The 23,538-nt window shown below is 32.8% G+C and overlaps 1 protein-coding gene across 1 annotated transcript; it reads right to left on the reverse strand.

The window, feature by feature from the left end:
- Positions 1-18,117: 18,117 nt before the first annotated feature.
- LOC107897056 (cytochrome P450 CYP82D47) lies at positions 18,118-21,629 on the reverse strand. Its single transcript, XM_016822399.2, has 2 exons — positions 20,514-21,629; positions 18,118-18,936 (listed from the first exon to the last, which is right to left on the reverse strand). The coding sequence occupies exons 1-2, from the start codon at positions 21,450-21,452 to the stop codon at positions 18,304-18,306; spliced, it is 1,572 nt and encodes a 523-aa protein (XP_016677888.1). The 5' UTR covers positions 21,453-21,629; the 3' UTR covers positions 18,118-18,303.
- Positions 21,630-23,538: the final 1,909 nt, after the last annotated feature.

Consider the following 23,538-nt stretch of genomic DNA (forward strand, 5'->3'; position numbering starts at 1 on the left):
TCTCTACTTCATCCTTTGCTCGATTTCGAAGTCTTCTTTTGGTTTTACCTATCGGGAAGATGAGTGAATGTTAGAGTATAGATAAAGACTGCGTTAGCTTACTCTGTTAGCCTATTAGTTGTTAGTCTGTTATTCAAAGCAGTTAAGCTATTAGTAATAGCAGTTACTCATAAACTCTATAAATACTATTGCTATAACGTATAAACTCAAGATACAAAAAATAATACAAAAACTTCTTCTAATACGTAATACATTTTCAACTTACTATAGATGTTAACAAGCCATGACTTGTACAATTCTCTTATTGCACTTTTTAACCCTGAAATCGTATATGTTTGAACATATCAATCCGGTGGTTAGACAGAAGCTCGACTGTTGTAATTTTGCGTATCTCACTACAATAGGGTCCATAAGTAGTAAACCCGAACATAGCAAAATCACTTCCTAAAAGCTTTGAAGCAGCAAAGTTTGGTCTAGTGGAGAAAACTTTATCATGGACTGTGAAACATCCTTTGGCCATTCCCAACTATTTAGAGCCAAGACTTGGTGTGATCCTAGCCTTATGGAGAAAACAAGTCCATATTTGTCAGCCATGCCACCTAAGGTTTTATGGATGAGTTGCTGACTGCCAAATGGTGTATATAGCCAATTATAGGTAAAACACCACCAGCTTGTGGTGCACTACAACTTCTGCTTCGTTTCTTGGACGACCGGTAGAAGGAAATACAACTGAAAAGGGGTGAGAATATGTTGAATAGCAGAGGATACACAGTAGATTCAGAGCTTCGGAAGAGATGTGTGAAGCAGAGTAGATGTACACCTCACATTTACAATTTATAATTCTAAGCTTGTTCCTGGAAAACACATTTTCCCGAGTCTTCCAATCGCCATCGTTTTTTTTGGATGATAAAAATAACTGACTTTTAGGAATAGGATTTGCTAAACGATGAAAAAAAAGGGGTTAAAATCCTTCTCCCATATATAATAAGGGAATTTTAAATGCTATAACATCATAGCACTTTGATCTGTTGGGCATTAAAAGGAATTGGTCGAGTTTGATATTCATTGAGGAGCTATTTGCATTGTTGGCAAAGGCAACTACCATGGGTAGATCTTTAGTACAAGGTTTTGATTATATTTAAAATTTTATTTTGTAAAATTCACTTTTATTAGATTAATGAACTAATATATTGAAATCCCTTCTCACGCATGCCTTTTTTTAAATGCATTTTTTTATGTTTCTGTTTAGTTGTAAATAGTTTTTCTTTATAAATTTTTTTTCTCCTTAAATCTTGATTGAAATTATAATTCGTTTTAAAATTATATATTAGTGTTATAAAGATAAAATTAATAGAAAAAATAATAGTTGTAATAATAAATAAAATGATTTAACTTAATTTACCAATATTTTTTTTAATTTACATAATAGAAAAAGAATTGTCAAAGATTTAGTTAGTTTTAAGTATTCCCAAGTGATTCTTAAATTAACTTATTCTTTTTTTATTAATTTAGTTTTTTATTTGAACTAGAGAAAAATATTGAATTAAAAAAATGAATTTAGAGAAAGAATAGAATTCATAAGCCTAGATTTGATTTAAATGTAGAGATATTCACGCAAGAGGACATTCTAGATTCAAATCGAATTTATGCATAATATAACATGTGAATACTATACATAGTTGCCCACAAAGATATTAGCCTCAATTTCACCTGAGCTTGCTAATATTTAAAATATTCGTATTTACACCAATCGAATATTATTTTTATTTAAAATCGAAACTCGGAGAACTAAAAAAAATAATTTTGACGAGATGAGTTCTGAAAAAAAATCCTGGAATTCCCAAGATATATGAAACGTTTTTGAAAAAATGCGCCAGATAATGAGGGTTGAAATTTGTAAAGAAAAACACGCCAAGTAGGACACACTGTCAGCAAAAGTACTGAAACCGCTTCTAGATAGACACCCTTTTCGATACTATTGTTTATAGTGTGTCCTGCTTGGAGTGTTTTTTCTCTACAAATTTTAAACCCTACCATCCGGGGCATATCTTTAAAAACATATAGGACGCTATCTCTTAGGCTATAAATGACCCATATTTCAGCCTCTCATGACATAAATCATGGAAATAAAATTTGAAGAAGTTCAAAAGAATAAAAGTTCGTAGGAAAGGAATAAGTTAGAACAATGATACCATTTGTATAAAAAGTAAGCATAAGCATTGGTTTTTCGTGTTAATATTTATTTGAAGAATTATATTTTTTGCATAATGTTTTTGTTTTGAACTTCTCTCAAGAGATAATTTGGTTAAAAATGAATGGACGGTTTAGTGCTATTATTTAATACGACGGTGAGGTTCGTGACATTGAGAACAGCGTGGTTTTCTTATTGAAGAACATAGCGCGACTGGCTTTTAACCAGAACATAAAGTTGTTAGAACTTCAGAAAAGAATTAGGAGAAAATCTGTCAAATCTATGAGAATGAGAGTGTTGTCTATTAAGTATCGATTTTGTGCTTTGGTTGATCTCATGAGATATGACGCTTTTGATATCAAAGGTTCTCATGGCCTGGAGGCAATGATGCATATGCACATCGACAATAGATCATCGTTTCTCTAATTATATGTGGAAATTTCAAGGCCAGATGAAGGTATTCGGTCATCAACATCTCTTCCTGTTTGAGAGGTGAGAACAATTGAAACTATTGATAGTCCAACCACTTTGTTAGAAAGTTTCCTTTATGATATCCCGGAATCATTAATGGGAAGACACTCAACCGTCTCAACCTTAGATTTCAATCATGGGAGGCAGAACACCATACAATCAGGTTTTGGCGGTGGAACAGAATGCACGACCCTTGCACAACACTCAGTTAGTCGATGTTCGATGCTGGGAATACTTATTGGGGAATGGCAATAATTTCTAGCAATTGGCAATCGACATGTGATTTTGGATGTTCCGACACGTACACGAGAAAAAGAAAATGTACTCTCTACGACGCCCACCGATGAGGAGACCTCCAACACGACAAATGTTGGGGGTCAGAAAATGAAGATGACAATGAACCCAATATAGACACGGTTTGGGATCCCGATGCCAACGATTCAGAAGTTGCATTATTCTCAGAACCAGAGTTTGTTCCAACTGAACCAAAAGAACGTGAAGGGGGTAAAGATGATGATGAAGAAGAAGAAGATCCATGATTCACGGTGTACTTGCCTTCAGCGCACATGCATAATGTTGATCTATCGACAGAGGATGGGTTGGAGTTTGTAGAACTACCACATAAGAAGCTGGGCCACGCAAGTTCTTCGTTGGATTCAGGTGAATTGGAAGTAGCCAGGGAGTGTTCCACTAAAGATAATTTTCTCACTGCGGTGAAGGGATACAACATCAAGAACGAGGTTAAATTCCACGTGGTTAAATTTAAATCTGAGAAGTTTAAGGCTAATTGTGCAATACGAGGCGGTGATGCGCATAGAAAATTATGGAAGAAGACGGGATTTTGGACGATAAAGAAGTTTATCGATCCACATATGTGTGTTGCCACTGGTACAGTATAATGAGCAGAATACTACTGATGGACTATTTTTCATCATGTTTTTATTAGGGTTTTTTGGTTCTTTAAGGTTTTTAGGGTTTTAGGTACAGTTTCACTTAATTTAACGTACTCGTGGGGTTGTAGGTGTTTCGTAGAATCATCCGAAGTTGGATTCATATACGATTGCAGAAAAAATACTACCGATGGTGAAAGTAAATCCGAGGATTGCTATGTCAATTTTAATTGTAAATATTCGTAGCCAATTCAACTACACACCTTTGTATTGCAATGAGTGGATAGCAAAGCAGAAAGCCTTGGAGAAGATGCACATTGTACGGGATGCGTCATACAACGAGGTATGGCAGTGGTGTTAAGTTCTGGAGAGATACATCTCAGGTTGCGTAATTGATATTGAAATGAGACTCGCATGCCATAACGATCGCTTGCTCTATGGGTGCTCAGTGTTCCACTGTCTTTTTTGGACCTTCAAGCAATGCTCTTAAGCATTTCAGTACTGCAAGTCATTGGTACAAATAGACGGTACCTTTATGTGTGGTAGATATACCCATCGGGTATTGTTGGCTGTGGAACAAGATGGTAATCAGAGAATCCTTCCAATTGTGTTTGCAATAACACTTAGGGAGTCAGAAGACGATTGAGATTTTTTTTTGTCTAGGTTGAGGAGGCATGTCTTCCCCTAACCTGATATATGCGGCATCTTAGATCAAGGAACTAGAATACTATCCACAACTAAATGACAAGGAAGCATCTGGGACTGCACACACTATCGGTACTATCTAAGGCACGTTGTGTCCAACTACTACCAAAAATGTCTCTCTATCATTGAACGATCACAATAATCAATATGGGTATGTAATCGCCACCAATATTATTTGGTTTGTAGTATTTCGTTTGTTTTTTATATTTTTTGGTATATAATCGTCACTATCCACTTCTATTGGTAGGGTACGGGATCGTAAAGGGTCATTTCTATGAGATGTTAGAAATCTTACTATCAACTAATGAAGCAAGGGCTCGGTAACTCCCTAACATACCCTTCGATAAGTGGACACAATCTTACGATGGGGGTTTACGGTATGTCCATATGACTCCAAACCTGGCAGAATGCATCAATTTCATTTTAAAGGGAATGCATCATTTGCCAATAACTTCGGTTGTGAAAGAGACATACCTCCATTTGGCAGAATTATTCCCAAAGCGAGCGGCGAGTTATGCTAGTAATTGCAAAGAGGCATGTATGGTGCCTGGATGTAGTGGAACAAATTATGAAGGCTAAGACATAAGCCAATTGCATGCACTCAGTTTTTCACTCGCGCAAAAACCTATGGTTTTGAGTAACGGAGTTCGACAGACCAGGCCAAGGTATTGTTGGGGGAGTGTACCATGTACACCTGAGAAATAGGACTTGTAATTGTGAGAGATTTAACGCACTTTGTTTTCCATGCGTTTATGCAATTGCAGCTTGTATCAATTAATGCTTGGATCCAATGAGCTTTTCCGATGAAGTGTAGAAATTAGGAAACTTGTACAACGTATAGATACATACTCCTAGAAGTCCCAGATGAACATAAGTGGTCGCCTATACTGAGTGCTCAGTCTAAGTTGTTACTTAATAGAAGATTGCATCGCAAACTAAAAGGTCGACCAGCATAGACTCAAATATGCGACATGGATATTCGAGAAAGGTCAAACCAATCTAGGCTAAACCAACCAAGGTTTTATGGGTAGTGTAGGAACCCGGGCCATATAATGTCGTCATGTTCACATCGAAAGGATTATGCAAACTAAAAAACAAATATCAATTCTATTATAATAAGTAAACGCGCGGTTCTATGAAATAATAACGCATCAGATTTTCATGTTGTGAAATTATAACAAATTACAACGTTAATTTTGTAAAATGATAACAGACATCAACTGCCATTTTCTTAAATGGTACAATGTTAATTTTGTAAAACGATAACAAATATCATCGATACAATATATAATTAATCAGTGCATATCCCAGTCAAAATCAGTGCCATATCAGGGTGGTCGACGTTTATAGGTTGGATTCCTTCTTTGTTTAGCTTTCGAGTAGGGTTGTGATTGTTGGGGTTGTGCTCTCGGTTGCTCCTCTTCTTCACCTTCGATTGATTATGATCCTTACGTTCTTGGTTGCTATCGTACATTATTCAGTCTATAAATAGGTGGTTGGAAAGATGACCTACCTTGGTAGAACAAAGATCCCGAAGGTGTTTGCATTACAAACGGTGAATGAGCATAACTATGTTGAGTCCCATACACCGATGGGATAGCAAGTGGACTCTTCATCAATGCTTTATATATCGATGGCCCATACATCATCGATATCGTCAGTGTCATCAGAAAATGAGACGGCTTGGGTGTTTAAAACATCGAGGATGGATGACCGAGTGAGAGGTGTTACATTTAGTGGTATTTGTGCTATAGGTTTAATTGATTGTTGGACTAAATCAAACTAGAATCAAGTCTAGAGGTACATGCCAAAGTCGAGTCGAGTTTGAGTTGGGATTTGGATGCTGATTATAATTGTTTTTTTTATATAGTTGAAAATGTCAAGAGAACTGAGAAATGTTAATAAGTTGACATGAATAACAGTGGTCACTCATTGAGAATGAAAACTGGATTGGGGTCGAAGCACTTAGTGAAGGTTTAGCCAATATTCAACAAAATAGAATTATAATACCTTAACAAGAAGATAGAAGTAATGAGGGATTACCACGTAAGATAGCAAAAATCTTTCAGTGAATAACGAGAATTGCTCCACAAACTACTTCATCAACCACTACTAGACGAGCCCCAATAAAAGAACTATGAAATTATAGTGCCATATAGTTCATGGGAATAAAAAGGGTTGATTTTTTGGCAACTGATATTTGGCTAGAGGCAACGAACCAAGTACTTCAATAGTTAGAATGCACACCTCATGAATGTGTTATATGTGTCATTTCTCTTCTACAAGGAGAAGCATATAATTGGTGGCAGATTATTATTCATCATGTGCTCACTCATTGGATTGATTAAGATTCCTTTCAATCTAAATTTCAGAAAAAGTATGTGGGTGAACTTTACTTAGAGGATAGAAAGTAAGATTTCCTATTGCTGAAGCAAGGCAAGATGACAGTAAATGATTACGAGTGCAAATTTTTACGACTTAGTTAGTACGTTATAGAACTTGTATTGAATAAAGAAGAAAGTTGTAAGCAGTTCCTCCGAGGAATGCAAGATGAACTTCGAGTCCGGTTGGTCTCGTACAAAATAAAAAAGCTTGTTAGAGTGTGTTTGTTCGCTAGGAAAACATTTTTCAGAAAATGTTTTCCTGATTTTCTGGTGTTTGTTTGCTTGAAAACCTTTTACATGGGGAAAATGTTTTTACAATCACGGGTAAAATGCCTATGCCTTTAGGGAAAATGTCTTACAGAATTTTTTCCGTAAGACATTTTCCAACTCTCAGCAGTTTTTCCCCCTTTGCGCTGTTCTTCATCTTCATTCTTCTCCATCCAGGTACTTTCCTCCACTTCTTCTATTTTTCATCTTTTAATTTCCTTTTTTCCTTAGCTTTTCGCATGTCTCTCTTCCCAGGGCTGCTATTTCGTTTCGCTTTTTGATTCCAACTCTCACCAGTTTTTCCTAGCCAAGCCGTTCTTCATCTTCCTTCTTCTTCATCCAGGTAACTTTCCTCCTTCTACTTCTTCTGTTTGTTGTTTGTTGCAATTTGTTGTTTGCTGCAATTCTATTAACTAGGGCATTCCTTCTTACCAAAAACAAAAACCTCTTTATAAGTATTTTTATTTAAGTTTTAAGATTCGGTAAAAAATCATTTTTTAAAAAAAATAAATTATCTCTACGTCCTCATGCCATTAACATAGCTTATTTTAAGCTAAAAGATGGAGGTCAACAAAAAAAGAACACTAGAAGATCACGGAACATGTTGCTGAATTTACAAGAAGTAGTTGTTAACTACAGCTTCTTCTTTTTTCTGTATGAAGGGCATGAGAATGAAATCAATGAATCAAATTTTGTTTTTTCCTTCCCTTTTTTTGCTTTTTATGTGTTCGTCAAAACTTTTAACAATGTGTTGTCTATTATTTTGATAATGCATGTGAATTGTTCGATGAAATTCCTGAGTGAAACATTGTTACCTGGAATTAATTGGTTATTCACAGTGCTTTTCTTAAGGCAATGCCTTTGAGGGATGTTGTTTCTTGGTCTGTCATGTTGCAACTTTAATGAACAATTGGAATGGAGTTGTCGGTCCTTTTGTTTTCGAGAAATGATAGCAAATGAGAGGTTGAAACCTAAAAATGATGATAACGTTAGAAAAGAACTAAGAACAGAGGCTAAAAAATTGCATCTTATGATAAATATTGAGTGTTGCTAAAAAACACATTGACAAAATATGAAAGAAATTTATTTTAGAGATAAATTTTAAAGAAAAATTAATTTCCAGTCATTACTAAAAAAACACATTCCTATATTTGAGGAAAAATATTTTTTTAAAGAAAGAAGAAAGGTTACATTAACATGAAATTTAAAACTTTTTATTCCCTTTAAACATACCAAAAAGAATTGACCAAATATACATGGATTTAAATAATAAATTCTTTTCCAAAAAGGAACATTTATAATTATTATAAACAAGATAAAAGTGAGCATAGTTAAAAAAGTGGAATGTTGGTGCAGCTCACCTACAGTTGAAGAGTTAAAGAGGAGTAGTCAAAAAGGAAAAGAATAATGGAGTGAATAAAGATGGCAAAGCCAAATTGCAACTCACCCTTTTTTATATGAAATCTTTCCAAATCTTCCTATGCATCCTACTCACTATTATTTCCATCTTTAGGACCTTTCGTGTATCAAATGTTCTCTACCTTTTAATAAAAACACCAAAAATGATGTATAAACGTATTTTTATGTAATTTTACAAGATAACATAAATGCAGGAATAAATCTAAATTAAAGATATAATAGAAAGGGTAAGTAGTCAAAACATCTCACTCTCACAAAGATATGATGTTTTGATTTGAAAAGCATATTTCATATTTCAGTGTCAATTTGTCCATACTGTGTATCAGCATATATTTGGTACAAATGCTTCTCATTTCTCTCTCTCTTTTTCTTTCCTTTCTTTCTAATATGAATTCTACATGCAGAAAAAATGGGATTTTCTTTTTATTATTTTTATTTATTTACTCACTTTCATCACATTAATTACAATTAGTGTTGACTCTATCGTTAAAATACTTTTAATTACAAGATAGGATACTAGTATAATAATAAATTTAGCACTCAATAAATTAATCTTATGATAAATTTAGAGAAATGGTAGCAAATTTTCAAGTTATTTTCATATATATATGTATGCACTTTAGTCATGGTAACTTTATTCATATATGTGATCTTAAGATAAGCTTGCATCTTTTTTGTAGTGATCAAATATTTGTGTGTTATTATTTTGTGTAGATGGATCGTAATCAAGATCAAAATGAAATTGTCAGATTTGTGGCTTCAATTTTAGCTTTTGGGGCTCTTTGGATTAAAAAATTAAAAACTAGAAAGGAAATTACTTCTCACCCTCGTGTGAATCGAGATTATGAAAGGGAAAATTATATTAATAGAATTTTATATAGTGATGACCAGCATTGTATTGATCTGATAAGAATGAGACCGATTGCCTTTTTTAATTTGTTTGATATTCTTAGTAGGAATAGTTTGTTACAATCAACTAAGTCTGTGAATATTAGGGAGCAAGTAGTTATATTTTTACATATAATTGGTCATAATGTAAGGTTTCGAGTGATTGGATCTAGATATTATAGATCAACTGAGACAATTCACCGTTACTTTAGGGTTGTATTGAGAGCTATTTTGAAATTGTATAAACTAGTTATTAGATGAGTCAACTCCTAGTGAAATCAGAAACAATCCAAGGTTTTATCCTTATTTTAAAGATTGTATTGGAGCATTAGATGGAACTCATGTGCATCCGTTCCACTTAACGTTCAAGGAAGATTTCGTAACCATAAAGGGGGACGACACAAAATGTATTGGCTGCCATCACATTTGATTTGAAATTTTCCTATGTTCTCGCTAGTTGGGAAGGTAGTGCACATGATTCTTGTATTTTAAGTGATGCACTTTCATGCCCAAGAGGATTAAGAATTCTAGAAGGTAAGAATTAATATTAAATACCAAATAGTTCTAGTAAGCTCATAATTTATTAATAATATTATGTTTTGTAAAATTGTAGGTAAATATTATTTTGCTGATGCTGGATATGGCATCCGAAATGGATATATTACCCCCTATCGTGGTGCCCGATATCATTTAAAAGAGTTTAGTGATTAAAGGCCTAAAAATGCAAAGGAACTCTTTAATCTTCGTCATTCATCATTGCGAATCACCATTGAACGTGTTTTTGGGATTTTGAAGAAACGGTGTCGTGTATTAGATGCTGAACCATTTTGGAATTTTCAAACTCAAGTAGATATAGTTTTGGCTTCTTGTATCATTCATAATCATATAATGGGAGTTAATCCTAGTGATTTACTTAATTATGGATTATACGAGGAGCCTGAGTCTGATTTGATAATACCAACTCCTACAGAACGAGAAAAAGGAGAAGAAGTAAGAGAATGGTCTGCTAAGAGAGACGAATTTGCACAGACTATGTGGACTGATTATATGGCTAGAAATATTAGGTAGGTTTAGGGTTTAGAGTTATTGTTTCTATGTTATGTATGTTTTAGTTTTTTTTTGTTAATGTTGGTTGGATAATGATATTGAAATTTTAGTTTGTTGGATTTTGAAATTATTATGTCTTGAATTTGTTAGATATTGAATTTATTATGTTTTAAGCTTGTTGAATTTATTATGTTAGATATTGAATTTATTTGGTTGGATAATGATATTGAAATGATTGACAATGAAAATTATTAACATAGAATAGGTAAGGGCAACAAAGAAGGGACTTCCAAGCAATTCAGGTGGACAAAACCGATGGAACATCTTTTTCTTGAAATTCTAGCAGAGGAGGCCCAGAAAGGAAATAAGCCTTCTAACACTTTTAAAGCAGTTTCTTTTAATCGAGTTGTTGTAGCTATTTCTGAAAGATTTCAAGTCCAATGCGATGCGAAGCATGTGAAAAATCATTTGAGGACTGTAAAAAACCAGTGGCAGATTATATGCACAATTCGGGATGAAAGTGGTTTTGGATGGGATGATAACATGAAAATGATCACATGTGATAGAGCGACATATGATGCAGCTATGATGGTAATATATGTATATATATGTTAAGTATATTTCAATTGTTTTTTTACTTGTTATTCTAATTGTGTATAATATCCAACAGGCACACAAGAAGTCTGAACTATTTTTGAATAAAAGCATTGATCATTATGATGAAATGACTTTGGTTGTTGGCAAAGATAAGGCAACATGGAGTTTTTCCAGAACATTTTCTGACATAGATTTGGATGATGGTAACCAAGATTCAGTGCCTATAGACGGAGACAATGAAGAGATTGAAGAGGTAAGAACAAATGTATCTTCATCTGGCACATCCAAACATAAAAGAAAAAATGTTCAAGAGTGTCGTTGATGAACAAATTAAATTTGTGGGTGAACAACTTGGCAAAATTACTAATGCTTTGGAACAATTTATGCGGATAAGACACCACATCTTTACAAAGAAGTGATGTCGATGGAGGAAGAAGGATTTGATGATGACTTTCTGAGTTCCGTGTTTGATTATCTAGTAAGTCATGAATCTGAGGCCAAAGCTTTTTTAGTTAAAAGTAAGAAGCATAGAAAAATTTGACTTCAAAAATTTTCTCAAGGTTGAAGATATTGATACCTTTAGTATGGTGTAATATTAGTTATGCACTTAGATAATATTGTTGTTTTTATGTGGTATACTACTAATTATGCATTTGGATAATATTATTAATTTCTAGTATTAATTGTGGTTTGGAAGCTAATTTATAATTATTCAATCCTTGTTTTTATTTTTTTATAACACAATTACAAATAATTTATTTGACTTTGGTTGTTTTCAATTTATGACGGTTAATATTCTAGCTTAATAATTGAGTATTATTATATATTTAATTTGATTTAACAATATATGTAAAAAATATTTTAAAGTATAAATTTATTAAAAAACAATTTAAAATATAAATTTATTAATATATGTAAAAACAGCTTTTTCAAAAAATATTTTCAGGAAATCTGCTAAACAACAGAAAATATTTTACACAGATTCATCCAAACACCAGAAAAATAAATCTTTCCAGAAAAGTAAATCATTTTCCAAAAATCATTTTCCGTAAAACATTTTACTGGCAAACAAATGCACCATTAATCTAAATAAACGAGTGAAATTGGTTGAACAAGCCTTAGGCCTAGACAAAAAAGACGATTCTCTTTGATCAATCGGAAAAAGAGTTAAGATTATTGTTTCGCAACCCTTACCTAAGCGAGCTAGAGAGTTTTGAAGTTCTTGGAAATCAATTCCACCAAATGTTAAATCTGAGAAAGATCAGGTTAAACAACCATCAGAATCTATTGGCAATATCAAAATTTGAAAAAAGATATAACTATTCCGAACTATGAACTTTGGGGCAGAATACATAGAAGTGAATGTTGGAAGAAAACGAGAGCATGTTTTCGATGCGGATTGTTTGAGCATATCACTCGAATTGTCCAAGAAATGTTGATAATATTCTTGTTGCTACCAAGAGATTTAATTCGACAGAAAAAGATCGGGAAAACATTATGGGTGAATCAATAGCATGAAGATTTGGTACGTATAAATTTATTATTTAATATCAAACTATTTGTTCATGGATTTACTATGTTCACATGATTTTGGATTAAATTATTGTATAAATTGAATTGTAATTATGAGTATTAAATATTGAGAATCGAACTGAGTTCAGTAGGATAGAAAATTTTGGACTTGATTGGTATTAGATTGTTAGTATAAATTGAATTGAAGCATACAATTATATTTGATAATTTGATAATTGATAATAAGATTAGGATTAATAGATTGTAAGATCAAAAGATACTGATATTGAAAATTGTTTTATTTTTAGATATACAGGTTATACTTCGGTTTATCTGATGATGCCTCTGTATGTGCCAGTATATTTTCTTAGGTTTGCCCGATGATGCACTGTGTGTGCCAGTATAGTTGCTTAGATATATCTGATGATGCACTGTATGTACCAGTATATTTTATTCGGTTTGTCCAATAATGCACTTCATTTGCTAGTATAGTTACTTCGATATATCCGATGATGCACTGTGTGTGCCAGTATATTTTCTTCGGCTTGTTTAATGATGCACTGCGTGTGCCAATATAGTTGCTTTGATATTTCCGATAATGCACTGTGTGTGCCAGTATATTTTCTTCTGTTTTTCCAATGATGCACTGTGTGTGCCAATATAGTTGCTTTGGTATATCTGATGATACACTGTGTGTACCAGTATATTTTCTTCGATTTGTCTGATGGTGCACTATGTGTGCTAGTATAGTTGCTTCTGTATATCCGATGATGCACTAAAAATGCCAATATATGCTCTTCAGTTTGTCCAATGATGCACTGTGTGTACCAATATAGTTGTTTTGGTATACACGATGATGCACTGTGGGTGCTAGTATATTTTCTTCGGTTTGTCCAACAATGCACTGTCTGTGCCAACATAGTTGCTTTGGTACATTCAATGATGCAAGTATGATGATAGATTGGGATACAAGCTAGTTAATATATATCTAACTTGAGTCTGAGTAAGATCAATAAAGTTATAACTTATGAATAGGTTAAATGAATTATGAATAGAGTTGATATCGTAACTGATGATTCGAATGTAAATTGCGAAATATGAATATTGATAGCACGTGAAAGACTATGTAATCTAGTTAAACAAGTCGAGGAGCGATAAGAAATGATAGCAAACAAATTAATTGATTCAAAAATCAAATCTTAGTACCCCACCTCTTTCTAGGTAAATTTTGGGACAAAATTTCTTAAAGGAAAGGAGAATTGTAACAACCCGAAAGTCAGTGGTGCCGAAAATGGTGGTTTCGAAATTCTATTTTTTGATGATAGAGTTAGTAAATATTATTTATTAATATTTACAAGGGTATTACAGTATTATACTAAAGTTGGGTCCAATAATTTTGGTTATTTGGAAAGATAGACAAGTTATAAGTGTATCGATTCTAAAGTCAATGGTTTTAGAAATTGAGGTATCAGGACCTCATTTTCATAAACCAGGCTCATAAATATTTTTATTAAATATTTACAGAGTTATATTAGAAGTGAATTGAATTTCAGTTAGGTAATTTTGACGAAAGAGTGTTTAATTAGAGTATAGGGACTAAATGGCATAATTGAATAAAGTGGGATTTAAAAATAGAATTAAAAATATAGGACTTACATGATAAATAGACCATAAGATATGTAATCTTATTAGTGCCCAGTTATGACTTTATAATATATGTATTTTATATATTATAAATTTTGGTTATTATTATGTTAATTAATATTATGTAATGATTAATATTTGGATAGTGGAATAAAAAGAACCAAAACTCATTTCTTTATTTTATTCTTCATGCAAATCGAAAACATTTGAAGAAAAAGAACAGGAGAATTCGTCCTTTGGTTCAAAAATTTTAAATTCAAAATTGGTTAGTGCAATTTAGTTTTTTTCTTGTAATTTTATATTTTTAGAATCCCGACACTACGAACTAGTTGATCATGTCTTATTTTTTAGTAATGTTAAAGATTTTAGATGTTACAATTGTTGAGTAGTTAAAGCTTTAGGGATTAATTTGATAGATTTTTAGGTTAGAAGTGAAAAAGGACTAAATTGTGAAGTTAATTGTTGATTTTGAGTAATAGGAACTATGTAATGACCCAATAGTCCGGTGACGGATAAGGGTTAGGGGTGTTACAAACTAGGTTGCAAAAATTTTAAAATTTAGGGTTAGAATTGAGAATTAGGGAGTTTTTGGTTTAGAGTGAAATTGGTATAAAAATTTGGGTTAAATGTGAAAGTGAGGCTAGTGCCCGATTTTAGGGACTAAATTGAATAAAATGAAAATGTCACATAATTAGTAATTGAATGTGAAAATGACTGTGTATTGATGATTTGGTGTATTTATGTTAATCCATAGCTAATGTTGACTCGGATTCCTCAAAACGGAAAGGAAAAGATAAAGTCATCAACGAATTGCTCGAAATTTACGGTTTGTATTTCTATAACCCAAACCTTTTTAATTATTGCATTTACAAATTCCGTTGCATGGTTATAAAACAAGGTAAGCTGGAAATTATAAAACGAGTTGAATTAAATCGATTCAAATTAATTTTTGTGATAATGACTAAATTAAATAGATTTGAAAATATGATATATTGTTATAATCGTGCAATTGGATACGATTTGTGATGAGCTGTGTTGGAACATATATGAATTGATAATTGGTTGATGAAAATATGTTGTGGAATAAAGAAATAGATTATCATAAATTGAAATAAGGATGAATAGTGGATATCGGATTATAGATTCAAAAATGTAAAATTTGACTGTATAAACAGTTATATATTTTGACATGTAGATAGTTATATAAATTTGCATTTGAACTCTCATTTGTTGAGTCATGCATTACATAATTTATATTATATTGAATATTGAATACTGAATATAAAAATACCACTGAGTTATACTCAGCGTACGTTTGTTTTTTTTTTCTCTTGTGCAAGTTAGGTACCTAGTAGTTCTATCACCGATTCAGCATCCAGCGACAATCCCGAACTCAAAAGTGGTGAAAAGTATTTTTGTTTGGTTTTGGCATGTACCTAAGTTGTGATATTCTAGTTTTGGTCATTTTGTGTATTAATGATCTCTAATTGTAAGTAATTGAGTTCATGTGTGTTTGAAATGATCAATTTGTTGATAACTTGGAAGTGTTTTTCTTTGGGTTAACTGCTTAATGTTGTCATGAATGAGTTGGTTACATATTTGGCTTTATGCTTGATGATTGTTTGGAACTAGTTAATACATGATATGCTTAGTGGTGTTAGTACATAATTTATAGAAGTCAAGTTATAACTATGTTTTACCTTATTAGGTTTGGTGGTCTTTGTATCTAAGTTGTAATGTTGGAATGAACATCAAATATGAGATGGTTAAATGACTTAATATGCTCAATAATAGTATGTTTGGTCAATTCCATTTTGATTTGCTTTAAACTATTAAAATGGGGTGCCAATGAGGGTATAATGTTTAGGCACTTAGGTTGAATGTTTTAATATGTTTTAAGCTTGTTCAAATGAGTTTTTAAGGTATGTAACTGATTGATTTTGGTTTGGCTTGGTACCCAAGTGATGTGTGAATAATTGTTTTGTTTTAAAAGCCATTTTAGGTGCACACGGCATGGGACACAGGTTGCCACATAGCCGTGTGTTTGATTAATTTTAGGTGCAAGATTTTTCACACAGTCTGTGACACGATCGTGTAACCTTATTTCGAATACTCACAAGGGCTGGGACATGGCCGTGTGACCTATATTTCGATTTGTACACAGTTTGGCCATACGACCATGTTTATGAACCACACGGTCTGGGTTCTATCACACAGCCTGGCCACACGGCTATGTGACCCTGGTTTCAAAAGTTTCTAATTTTTTTCTTTTAATTCGAAGTGATCCCTGTTCAGTCTTGAATTGTTCCTAAGCTTCCATATAGTTAATATTTTCTTGAAATTGATTAATTAGTGTGATTATATGCACACTTATGTGATTATTTAATAATTATTTGTGATTTTGGATTATAAATTGTTTGTAATTGTGTGGTATTTGTTCGTAGCATTTTATTGCTCAGGTCTAGCGACCGAACCGGGTGAGGGTTGTTACACATCAGGTCAAAATTCTAACCCATCCTTAGCATCAAGGTTAACATTAAGCATTTGGGGTGGAGGTGCATATGTCGTAAAATCTAGATAGGTTCCTCCGGCATTGTCCAGACATTCACCATTAAAACCACTCCCTTCTGGTTCAATGGGAACGATCTTTGGTTCAAAAAATAATGCAATTTTTGAACCATCTGGCCCGGACTCCCGAATTGGATCATCATCAGTTTTAGGTTCCTCTTCATTCTCTTTGTTCTCTTCGTTCTCAGCTTCCTCTTCTTTCTCAACTTCCTATTTGTTATCAACCCTAGTTGCATGTCTAGTGTTGTATGTCCTTTTGATCTTCTGTAATTTGATATGTTAAATTAGGCTCTCCATTACATTTGAGGAGCTTATTCTCAAGCAATTTAGGTGTATTTTATTTACTTTTTTTGATTTTTCCGCTTTTGTTATTAATAAATGGTGTTTATTATTTTATGCCCTTTTGACACCCAAATTGGTTAAATGGCGCCATGAGTGACCTAAAGATATGATTGAGTTGGTGTAGGAAGTCGATAATGGCTGAAACTCGAAAAAAATCATTATTCAAATGGGGTATCGCGACACTGAGGCCATGGTAGTCACGATACCCCTGGCAATGCTGAAATGAAGAAAATTGAGGTCATTTTTAGTGATATCGCGATACTAAAGAGAGAGGATGTTCCCTAATTCCCAAAAACAAATGGTCTAAATCCCTAAATTTTCTTTAAAATCAACATATTTGTAAAATTTTATCAATTTTCAATAGTTTATCAAACACTCTCTTAATTGATGAGGATAAATCCTTATCCTATTGAAATAGTACATAGTCAACTATCATCTTTAAATTGGCCTCCATAGAACATAGTAAAAGATGCCAATATATAACCTTTAAATTGGAGCAAGATCTCGTTCAAATAACCCGCAAATCACTAAATGTTAGCAGCAAGTTCCAAAACATTGATCAGCCAAAAGTTCCAACAATACTGATTATTCCAACATAGGTATTATAGCTGGAAAACCTTAAAAGAAAAGTTTATGTGCATCCAATTGGATCATGTCATACGCCACGATAACAAGCTGCAGTCGACTTTGCAAAATTTAGTTTGCAAGTAGAGGAAACAATCTGGTTTATGAATTATTCCACAGTCATTACATTGTTGTATTATATGGATGATGCTATCAACATTATTTAATAAAGGGTACCTTACATTAATAGTCACTCAATTATTAATTATTCTTTTTGGTAATTAAATTATGAAAAGTTAAAAATGATCACTTAACTATTTAATTTTATTTTTTTTTGATCACCTAATTATCTTGGATTTTTTTTGTGTTTTCATTTTTATGTTAGTTCGCTAGTGATCAAAAAAGACAAAATTGAATAGTTGGGTGATTATTTTCTATTTTTTCATAGTTGAGTAACAAAAAAGAAATTTAATAATAGTTGGGCGATCATTTTGTAATTTTTTATATTTGGATGATTAAAAAAGAAATTTACTAATAATTTAATGATTATTAGTATAATTTACCCTGTAATAAAATATTTTTTCCCTCTAAAAGTTAGATAAGATATGATTGAAATCTATGAATCAGTGATTGGTAATGTAGACTGCCTTGAAATTTATTGAAAGTGGTCTAAAATTTCAATAACATAACGACATTTCATCATAGATATGATACTAGGAAAGCAATACACGACTAATGTAAAAAGCCCACATGTTCACCACTTCTGTCATCTCAGTGTCAACTTTTCATCCAGTAAACTTTATCAATTCAAGGTCTATAACTCATAGAGCTTGGACTCAAGACGCGGGGTGATGAGAACTTCAAGAGGGGTTGCTTTCAGATTTGTTAACCCAGTGCTTTCCGTCATATCAACATCTTCCAGCTTTGATGGCTTACCAACTTCAAAACTGTGCAACAAGCTACCCAAGATAAAGTGCAGCATCTTGAGGGCTAGTGACACCCCGGGGCACGATCTTCTTCCTAAGCCAAAAGGGATGAGTTCAAAAGTTTGGCCTTGAAAATCCATATCCTTGTTGGTGGTCAAAAACCTCTCAGGTTGAAAATCATGGGGTTCTGACCATACACGCTCGTCACGTTGAATCTTCCAAGCATTTACCATTAGTCGTGTACCTGATGGAATGTGGTAGCCTGTTGAGAGGATACAATCTTCTAATGCAGCTCGAAGGCCAATGACTGGTTGCGATGGGTATAAGCGCAATGTTTCCTTGACAATGGCTTGAAGGTAGACCAGGTTTTGGATATCAGATTCTTCTAATGGTCTATGCTTGCCAACGTGCATGTCTAGCTCATCCTGGGCCTTTTTTAGCACGCGAGGATTATTTAGTAGCAAAGACAAGGTCCAGGTGAGAGTGACCATGGTTGTGTCACTCCCTCCTAAGACTAAATTCTGCCAAAACAATACCTTATCAGCAAAAGTAGGGGACAATTGTTAAGTTATTATGAATCAAGCTTTTAGCTATAAAATATGTAGATGGGGAAGATTGATGACCTTAGCCTTAGGGACCAAGAGGACCAAGAGGATTCAGGGACAATTTGTTAAGTTATTATGGACCATGTTGCTGTTATATTTTTTTTAAAATACATGCAGTCTATTTGCATGTTGCGGCTCTTGTGCATGCTGCTTTAACAAGTTTTTTGTTTAGTTACGTTGTAATTAAACTAAGTTGAAAATGAACAAGCTGATGACAACTTGAAGTGTTTAGGTATTTGAATGACTAGTTTAGGTGGCTTGTTTGTGTGTACAAACAATATTTTACAAGTTACTAGGCTACTTAGTGGGAGTAGGCAGTATTTGGTGATGTATTTGGTTATAAATGTATTGTTTTTTCTGGTTGAATGAATGAGCAAAATGAGCTATCAACCATAATCTCCCTTGCTGCAAGATTGTGAACAAGTAAAAATATTTCATGCATCTTGCTTCCTTATTCTATGTCCTGATAACCCCAACAAATGGTATCACAAGCCTAAGTCTTTGAGGGCTATTGATTTTGCTTTTGCTACTTGTTAAATAAGACAGAAGCTTCTAAAGTTTGTCATCTTTGAGGGCTGCTTGTAAAGAAGACAGCAGCAGCTCACCCCTGTGAGACTCCCAAACAAGCTTGGGATAAACTGAAGGAGGAGTTGATGGAGTATGTGCATGAAGACACTCCACAGCGGGAAGGAGTATGTCCAAGAAGAAATAGGACTGTAATGAACAAGGGAACAAGGCAAGATATGTTTAAAGGCAAGTTGCCAACCATGGCTGTGAAGGAGGAGAAGACTCCATTTGAAGAACAAATCTTTGGCACAAAAGACTGGGAAAGTCAAGTGTGTGAGTCAGATTTCGTTGATAATGATGCCAAGGTTGAAGATGAGTTGAAAATGAATTGGTTGAGCAGAGTCAGCTTGAAACAAAGCATCTTGGGACTGCCAAGCTTAAAAAAGAAACTGATAAATGATTGGTAGTTGCAATATGGAAGCCAAGGAGGAGTGTTAAAAAGTGGCCAACCATGCTGTTGTTATGTTTTTGTTAAAGTGCATGCGGGCTATTTACAAGTTTTTTGTTTAGTTACATTGTAATTAAACTTAGTTGAAAATGATCAAGCTGATGAAAGCTTGAAGTGTTTAGGTAGTTGAATGACTAGTTTAGATGGCTTGTTTATGTGCACAAGCAATGTTTTATAAGTTACTAGGCTACTTAGTGGTAATAGGCAGTATTTAGTGACGTATTTGGTTATAAATGTATTGTTTTTTTCTGGTTGAATGAATGAGCAAAATGAGCTATCAGCCATAAGCTCTCTTGCTGCACCATTGTGAGCAAGTAACATTTAATGCAGCTTGCACCCTTGTTCTGTGTCCTGTTGATAACCCCAACATGTTTCAAGCATCTTAACTAGTCAATTGTCTTAATAGATATTGGTGCATGGGTCATATCCAACTTGAATGAAGCAAATTTAAATGAGTTCAATATATTTCGGTTCTTACCAAGCAAGTAGCCTTGTTAATTGTGTCGGCGTCGAAATCATTAACGTTGGCATCTTCCAGGATGCTCAGCATCGCATCCATGAAATCCTGCTCTTCTATCACCCCTCCACCCAAATTTCTCTTCTGTTTATGCTCCTTTAGCCACCCTCCTACAATACTGTCCAATTCCTTTGCTGTTCTTTTCATGGTTTTTTCATATCCCTGAAAATTCAGCCACCCAAGAAACGGTATCACATCAGACAAGACGAACACTCCGAACAAATAAAAGAAATCTCTCATTACTTTCTTGCATCCCTGTGCTTCAACTTCCTCACAATCAGCGTTTGGTCCAAAGTATCTTTTCCCTCCCACCATTCTCAAAGCAATATTAAGAGTTAGATCCCCAAACCACTGCTTCATATCCACAGATACTCCCCTTTCCTCATTACCTTCGCTAAGCCATGTCTTGTACAATTCTCTTACTGCAGTCTTTACCTCTGAAACTCGTATATGTTTGAGCATATCAATCCGGTTGCTAGATAGAAGCTCAATTGTAGCAATCTTGCGCATCTCACGCCAATACGATCCATAAGGAGCAAACCCGAACATAGCAAAATCATAGCCTAGAAGCTTTGAAGCAGCAATATTTGGTCTAGTTGAGAAGACTTTATCATGGACTGTGAAACATTCTTTGGCCATCTCCCAACTATTTAAAACCAATACATCGTGTGATCCTAGCCTTATGCAGAAAACAGGTCCATATTTGTCAGCCATGCCACCTAATGTTTTGTGGGTGAGTTGTTGACCACCAAAGAGGTGCATGTGGCCAATGATGGGTAAAGCACCACCAGCTTGTGGTGCACTGCAGCTTCTGCTTCCTTTCTTGGACGACCGATACAAGTAAATGAAACTGAATAGAGAAAAAAGGGTGCAGAATATGCTAAACAGGAGAGGATCCATTAGAAGACTCAAAGCTTTGGCAGGGGTGGGTATTGCAGAATAGACCTTATCATTAAGAGTTTGAAGCTGCTTTCTAAAAGATTATCTGTTTCCTGTTTCCTGCGCTTCCCATGGCTGACATTGTCCTTTACCAAATGATATTTTTGGAAGGAATGTACTTACAGGATAGTTACAAATGTCATTAGAAATCAAAATTTTTATAATTGCAAATTTATATTTATTTAAATAAATTATCCAGTTAGTAGTAACTCAACAACTACGGTCAAGTAGGTTGCTCTGTCATTAGGTTGGTTTTAAAGATTAATGGAGTTATATATTTTTCTTTCAAAAAAAATAAATGGAGCTACATATCTTTAATTAAAGACTGCAATGTCTTTTGCCATTTATTTAAAAAAGCATGATGCATGTTATTTATTTTAATCAATGTGATGCCATGATTAAATCAATAGATAATTAACTGGGCAAATAATTGAACTAAATTATAGTTCATACGTCACCAATTAATATAATTCATAATAAAATTATAAATATTAAAAAATATAGTTCATTATAAAAACATGAAAATTATATTTTCATATGAATACAGACAGAAAAGGAGTACTATTTGAAATAAATCATATCGATTAATATTTTCTTCTTGTGACTTATCCTTATTTATTCTAAAATATATTTATCCTAAATGTATGAATCTCGTGCATCGCGACGGAATATATAAATAATTTTATTATAAATTTTATAAATAAATATTGATAGTTTTATTTAAATATACAATTAATTATAATTATTATAAATAAATATCAGTAACTCTTAAATTTAAAATATTAGATTTAGAGTTTTAATATTATGTATATATTATAAGGTATTTCATTATGTGATAAGTGACAGAACTTTTTGTTCGATACATGACAACTATGATATTAAATTAATAGTTGAGATAATATTTTTATTTTTTAGAAAAAAAAATTCTATTCTTTCTATATAAAATTATTACATACATTAAATAAATAATATATTAAATAATACTATATTAAGTTTTATTTTTAGATAATGACACGTTAAAATAATACATTAAAAAAATAACTAATCCCAAAACTAAATAATACTCTATAATTATTATTTTAAATAATTTAAGTTTTGTATTAGTTATTTTTTACTTATTATTTTATATAAATTATTCTCATTTAGTTTTGGAATAAATTGTTTTTAGATGATAACAATCCTTGAGGTCTGCCATTTAAATATAAAATTGTTGCCTATATTAAATTTATTATTTTAACTTATATTAAATAGGGATAAATTTTAAAATTACACATGAACTTTGATCAAATATACAATATTATATATGAATTTTGATTTTGTGTAATTTTATACATTTAAATATTAATTTGATGCATTTTCACAAATCACTAACAAGATTATCGATATAACATTATTTTACATTAACATGTTGTAGATACAAATAATTTTATTTTTTAATATAAAAATATATTGATGTACTTATTTCTTTAAATGTATATTATTGAATCAAAATCAGACTTTCATGTATATATTTGAACTAAATCAAATATTTATATATATAATTTCACTAAATTAAAATTTATGTATCAAATTGCATATTAAACCACTATTTATCTTTATAAAATGATAAGTAATTAAATTTTATTGTATTATTTTTTTATAATAATGTTTTTTATATTATTACTAAATCCTATATCAATCCTATCAAATATGCTACGTCTTTCCTTATCTTCTAATCTTCTCCACGATTCTCCTTCATTTCCTCCTATCTCTAATTCTTGTAAAGAAATCACTTTTGAATTAATTTTATATATCTAAACTAACTATATTTCATGAAAATTTCAATAAAATTCAAGTCAAGTAGGATTATTATGAAAAATGTTAAAACTCTAAATTTTTTTAATCCAATGACCCATATTTAGAGCTGATCATGGGCTGGGCGGCCCGGCCCTGCCCGAAGGCCTGCCAGAAAAATGGAAGGGTTTGGGTAAAAATATAAGCCCGAAAAATGAGCTTGGGTAAAAAAATGAGGCTCGTTTAAAAAATGGGTCGGACCTCGGGTAAGAGT

Source organism: Gossypium hirsutum, chromosome A11 (assembly GCF_007990345.1).
Source record: "Gossypium hirsutum isolate 1008001.06 chromosome A11, Gossypium_hirsutum_v2.1, whole genome shotgun sequence".
NCBI lineage: Eukaryota > Viridiplantae > Streptophyta > Magnoliopsida > Malvales > Malvaceae > Gossypium > Gossypium hirsutum.

What these genes read in the sequence shown, in the direction of transcription:
- LOC107897056 (XM_016822399.2), bottom strand. Translation starts at nt 21,452, where the DNA reads ATGGATCCTCTCCTGTTTAGCATATTCTGCACCCTTTTTTCTCTATTC. An exon ending in TTAACAAGGCTACTTGCTTG is followed by an intron (nt 18,937 to 20,513) that starts GTAAGAACCGAA and finishes TTGTTTTGGCAG; the next exon opens with AATTTAGTCTTAGGAGGGAG.